Source organism: Rhinopithecus bieti, unplaced genomic scaffold (assembly GCF_001698545.2).
Source record: "Rhinopithecus bieti isolate Rb0 unplaced genomic scaffold, ASM169854v2 scaffold_25782, whole genome shotgun sequence".
NCBI lineage: Eukaryota > Metazoa > Chordata > Mammalia > Primates > Cercopithecidae > Rhinopithecus > Rhinopithecus bieti.
This window is the reverse complement of record NW_016811612.1, coordinates 26328-32271: the sequence shown is the minus strand read 5'-3', so window position 1 is coordinate 32271 and position 5944 is coordinate 26328. Positions and strand designations below refer to the sequence as shown.

The window sequence follows — 5944 nt, the reverse complement described above, 5'->3', positions numbered from 1 at the left end:
ACCGTGTTAGCCGGGATGGTCTCCATCTCCTGACCTCGTGATCCGCCCGTCTCGGCCTCCCAAAGTGCTGGGATTACAGGCTTGAGCCACCGCGCCCGGCCGTTAGCTAACATTTTCAAAGCCAATGTTAACAGTCTGCCTCAATCTGGAAAAGATGAGCTAGTATTTCTCTGAAGCATGCTACCATCAGGTGATAGTGGAGCCTTTCATAGCTTCATGATCCTGATTATAAGTTTCTGTCCTTGCTATAGGGGCAATTTCCTCAAGATAGTGATGTTTTCATTTTAAATTGTTTTTCAAATGATAGTTTATTTTAAAAAAATATGTAGGCATTGCGTTTATACAGTATTTACACACTGACTACATAGGCTGAACTGCAAACTGGGGCAGCTGGCCTGGCAAAAAAAACTGTTATATCACTTTCAGGCATGAGATTCCATTTCCAATGTGGATGCTGAAATGTTAGCATTTCCAGGATATTTTTAAGGTGTCTCAGAACAATGCAAAATTATATTCAATGTCTACAATGTTTTACAGTCTTGGATCTTTTCTACAATGCTGGTTTGAAAATAAAGAACACTGTAATATGGAGTCATCCAGAATTGGAACCCAGGGCACTTGAGAACTTGACATTAAATAAGGAATTTCCTCTGCCCAGTCCTCAGTTTCCTCACTGGAAATAGGTGATAGGATGTGCGGTGCGGGTCCTTGCACTGGTAGATTTCTCTGTGTTCACATCTCTACTTTTCGAGGCAATGTTTTGAGACCATGAGGCAGGTGCTGTAACTCCCATTGTCCAGATGAGGAAATGGAGACCCAGAGAGGTGAAGTGACTGGCACAAGGTCATGGGGCTCAGAGTGTCAGGGATAGACACTGATCCCAGGTACATGCCAGAGGACTTCCCCTTTCAGATATGTGTGGAGTGCTTTTTACACACAGGCTACCTGTCCTGGGAGCCAGACAGGGCAGCACTGGACAGATGTTCTCACCACCCTCACAACCCCATTACTCAGGTGAATGCTGGAACAAGGCCCAGAGAGATTATGTGACTGAGAATACAGACCCACAGAGCCTCAGGGCTTGGGCACCCTCAGAGTACATCTAGTCCAATCCTGTCCTGTGAAATGGGAACACTGAGGACCAGAGAGAGCAGAGGCTGGGCCAAGGTCACTAGTGGAGGCAGTGGCAGAGCTGGGTCAGAGATCTCAGGCAAGTCATTTCCCTTCTCTGAGTCTGTTTCCTAAAGTGTACAAGGAGGGTATACAGTAGTACCTCAGTCTATCTTTAAGGGTGTCATGAGGTAGTGGGCAAAACACCCTTGGCCCAGGGCCTGATGATGACAAAAACAAGGAGGAGCAGCCCAGGAAGGAAATGGATGGATGCCCAGGAAGAAAAACAGCCAACCTAATGTCTCAGGAGGCTGGGAGGGCAGTGGCAGGCCTCAGAAACCTAGGGTGGAACCTGCTGTTCGGGGAAGCCATGAGGGGTGGTGATCCTGCAAAATGAAGGGAAATGGGGAGTGTTATGTGCAGGTGGGCAAGAAAGTGGGTATCAGGAGAGATTGCCTAGCAGGTGGGTGTATCACCCCCAGGACACTGCGAGCCCCTGGATGGCCGGGGCAGTTGACAGCAGGGGCCAGTGCATGAATTCTGGTGTCACAGGGTCCCAGGTTCAAGTCCTTGCTCTGCTGTTTCCTGGCTGTGTGACTTGCAGAGAGCATTTTCCCTCTCAGAGCCTCAGTTGGCTGAGACCATGAAATGGGCTTACTGCCCCCAACTCTCGGGCTTGCCCGAGAAATGGAATCATAGGCCCAGACAAGAAATTGCACATGAATATTCAGAACAACTTTATGCATAATGTCAATAACTGGATACAAGTGATGGACAAATGCTCGTCCATCGCCAGGCCTGGGGCAGGAGTGATCAGAGGGAGCAGGCCAGGGTGGGAGGAGGCTGTGGGTGCTGTCCACTGCCACAGCAGGGCCTCAGAAAACACTTGCTGACGTGAACTGTGGGCCTTTGTAGTGTGGGGTCTGTGGAAGGCCCCAGCCTTGGGGCGGGAGAGAAGCCTGCCTGGGTCTCCTGTTGGCCCTGTGAGTGAGGTGGTAGCCGTCTCCAGGGTGGCCGGCCTGACCCTCCTGCAGGACACGCAGTCCAGTCCACCACCATTTTCCAGGGCATTCCTGCCTCCCTGCTCTCCTCATCTCTTCCCAGCTGCTCTAAACACTGCCCCTGCAGGGTTGGGGGGAGTGGGCCCCTGGTGAGGCCCCACCACAGCAAGGGGACATGGAACGGGGAGCATCCAGCAAGCCTGGGGGCCTGGGGAGGCTGTGTCCTGGCCAGCACCCTGCCTCTGAGGGCTGCTTCCTATTCCTTTCTAGATGAGCTTCCATATCTCAAGTGCCCTCTGCACACAGTGCTCAAACTCACTCCTGTGGCTTATGGTAAGTACTCCCACCCTGATTCAAGGACAGGCATTTAGAGGCTATGAGCATGGCCCTAGTGCCTACCATTTGCCTACCATTTGCCCAGAAGAGTCCTGCAGGAGGTTTCCTGGGTGGGTGTCCTGCAGGAGGTTCCCTGGGTGGGTGGTGGGGTGGGACTGATGGTAGTAGGATAACAGGGAAAGAGTAGGATGGCTTCTAAATCTGGGGATGGCGCTGACTTTCTGTGTCTCTGCCAGAGCGCCCAGCACAGAGCACAAAACTGTGGAAGGGGGATTCCCCAAAGGGACCAGAGGAAAATTGTAGGTTAGGGCCATATTAGAGAAAGAGCACAAAGACCAGCCTGGGCAATTTAGGCTCTTTCTTGATACATTAGCTATGAAAGGTTCATGAACAGGGGAAGGACAGAATCAAATCTATTCTGGGGTACGAATAGGGCAGATGACCTACTGAAGCCTGGAGTAAGGTACAGTCCACAGGGATGAGGCTAAGGGAGCTTCCACAGGCATTAGGCCCCCTCTGTCAGCCCCAAGCCCCAATGATGCACCCTCCTCCGTCTTCAGGTTCCCTAGAACTCCCTCGTGACCTTCCATACTCCCGGTGTTGCCACAACCACACTGTCCTCCAGATAAACTTTGCCTTGCACTGATCGCCCAAGGCAGTGGCCCCAGGACTCTTCCACCTCTTCACCACCTAACACAGCTTGGAGGATCCGCAGAGCTACATCAATATTACATAGATGAGACTGATGTCCTGCAGACCTCGAGAGCTGTGGGCTGCCAGAGTTCATCTCTCATCTCCATCCCCATTTACAAATGAGCAACTGAAGCTCAGAGAACTAAGACTGTTAGGGGCAGAGGTGACAGGATGCCCTGTTGACAGCCTCTTAGGCCTGGTGTCTTCCCCACACAGCTGTCTAAATTCTCTGTACAGGCGAGTCATGATCTGTACACAGTATGAAGCTGGGGTGTGGCTGGTGATGCGGGGAGGTGATACCTCAGGGAAGACCTGTGCCTACCTTGGGGGCTTATGGACAGATGGATTGTTCTTTTCCAAGGCTGCAAAGTGGAGTCCATCTACCTGAATGTGGAAGCCGTGAACACACACCGGGAGAAGCCTGAGGTAGGTGGGGGACTCCATGGCCCAAGCTGGCTGTGGACACAGCACATGGTGAAAGCAACTTATCCACAGAAAGGATGCCCCAGCCCCACGAAGCCTGTGTGTTTTGCACCAACAGAGGGAGCAACCAGCACCCAGAAATGTGGAAACCACAGCCCAGACTCCAGGCACCATGGAGATGCAGGGCTGGGGCAATTCCTGCCAAAAAGGCCTCAGTCTGAGATTCCCCCAGGCCTACCTAAGGGTCAGGATCCGAGCCTGGCTGGAAGAGGGGAGCCTGGCAATGAGGACAAGAGGCAGCGGGGAGGTTGGGGCCCTGCACTGCTGTCTACTTCCTATTGATCCTGCGCTCTCTCCTCAGAATGTGGACATCACCCGGGAACCTGAGGAAGCCCTGGATACTGTCCCTGCCCACTACTGAGCCCTTTCCAAGAAAGTGTCCTCATCGCCTTCCACCTTTAGGAAATGCTATCCTTGCTCTTCTCCTACTCTGCCTCGGCCTCACTGAGGTACTCCACTGCCAGTGAAGAAGTCCTCCGCAACTCCCAAACAAGCCTCACTTACTGGCCACAACTAAGGAGCTATCTAGCTCTGGATGAAACTTTCTTTCTTAATTCCTATTGTCTGACGAATAAAGACTTACTGCCTACAAGAGGAGAGGAGGAGGTCATGGAGAGGCTTATCCAATTTTTCTCAAGGTACTGATCCTAATCCTGACCCAGCTCTGCTGCTATGAGGGCATGGAACAGGTAAGGACTTCCTGGAGGGAAAAGTTCTACAGTAGCACCTCCAAAGATGGGGGAGAAGATAGATGCCTGTGAGTTCCTGTGGGCCTTGTTCCAGCAAGGTGGCTGTGGGCATGACACTTTCATCCTTACACTCAGAGAAGAATCTGGCACTTGAGCCAAGTGCTCCTTTCTTCTCCAACTCTTGCTGCCATCCTGAGTGATTTCACTGTTTATGTGAATGATCCAACCAATACTCTGGCCTCACAGTCCCCTGACCCTCTCAACTCATCTTCTCTCCTTCAACTACCTACTCCATGGATTTTGGTATCATCTCCCTGGTCTGATTTCTTAAATGCAAGCATCCAACTGTCTGACCACTGCCCACCCACTACCCCAGTCCTTACAACTCTATATCATCCACTGAATCCCTAACAGTATGCCTCCATACAGTAGGCATATATGTAGTATTTCCTTCTTTTTTTTTTTTTTTTTGAGACAGGGTCTCACTCTGTCACCCAGGCTGAAGTGCAGCGGTGCAATCTCAGCTCCCTGCAGCCCCGAACTCCTGGGCTTATGCGATCCTCCCACCCCAGCCTCTGTCACAAGTAGCTGGGACCACAAGTGCACAGCACCATACCCGGCTAATTTTCAATTATTTTGTAGAGACGAGGTCTCACTATGTTATCCAAGCTGGTCTTGAACTCCTGGGCTCAAGTGATCCTCCCATCTTGGCCTCTCCCAAAGTGCTGGGATTACAGACATGAGCCACTGTGCCCAGCCCTGTAGTATTTTTTGAATGAACAATATTTGTTGCTGTACAGCATCAAGAGCAGAGTCCTTTGAATGCTCTATTGTCCCCCAATCTATCCTTAGTGTTCTCTCCCTAACTATGTTGGATACTATGGGCCATCTCTTCAGCCACTCTCCATGCAGCTACCATAAGCCAGGTACCAGTGACCCAGTGGTAAAGAGACAGACTCATACACTTGCTGCCTTTGTTCCCTTGTTCTTCCATCACAACCACCCAGCAAGACCTAAACCCTGTATAATCCACCTCTCCGTTTTTTGTTGTTGTTGTCTACTACAGAAGTTGCCGATCCCTGCTTGAAGCAGATCTATATTTATCTGCATCTACAGCCACCCTTAAGTCTGTTCAAAGTCAGGGTCATTTTCTCTGGTACCCTATTCCATCCCACCTTCTCAAGGATGGGCTACTTCAGTCAATTTCTGACTCTTCCATATTGATCTCCTGTCCCTATTAGCTTTTGCCCCACAGTCTATACAATATGCCCAAGTTTTCCTCTCCTATCCCAATTAAACCCTCCTTTGTTCTTATGTCCACCCCTAGTGACCTCTGCCCTTCCCTCCATTCTTACACCAGTGATTCAAAATGAATCTGTACTTACTGTCCAGAAGCCTCTCCTTTTGCCTTCTGCTCCAGGCTTTCCCTCTTCATATCTTTCCTCAAGCTGTTATCCTCTTGCCTGCCATGCTTTCCCCAGGCCTCTATCCTGCTGAAGTCATATTTGCCTTTGAGCCAAAAGCTGGAGCCCCATTTTCTCCAAAGAGCTATGCTGATCTCCAGCTCTTCTGTGAACCCAAGATGCCACTCCACAACTACCTAAGCACATTAAAAGACAGAAAAAACTCCAA

The 5944-nt window shown here is 50.6% G+C and overlaps 1 protein-coding gene across 1 annotated transcript in view; it reads left to right on the top strand.

Moving 5' to 3' along the window:
- Window positions 1–4757, top strand: part of PFKFB1 (6-phosphofructo-2-kinase/fructose-2,6-biphosphatase 1) — a 38103-nt gene extending 33346 nt beyond the window's left edge. Inside the window, exons 12-14 of the mRNA XM_017894310.1 lie at window positions 2382–2444; window positions 3502–3566; window positions 3925–4757. Coding sequence (XP_017749799.1) covers window positions 2382–2444; window positions 3502–3566; window positions 3925–3984 — 188 coding nt within the window. The 3' untranslated portion in view covers window positions 3985–4757. The remainder of the gene's footprint in view (window positions 1–2381; window positions 2445–3501; window positions 3567–3924) is intronic.
- The last annotated feature ends 1187 nt before the right edge of the window (window positions 4758–5944 follow it).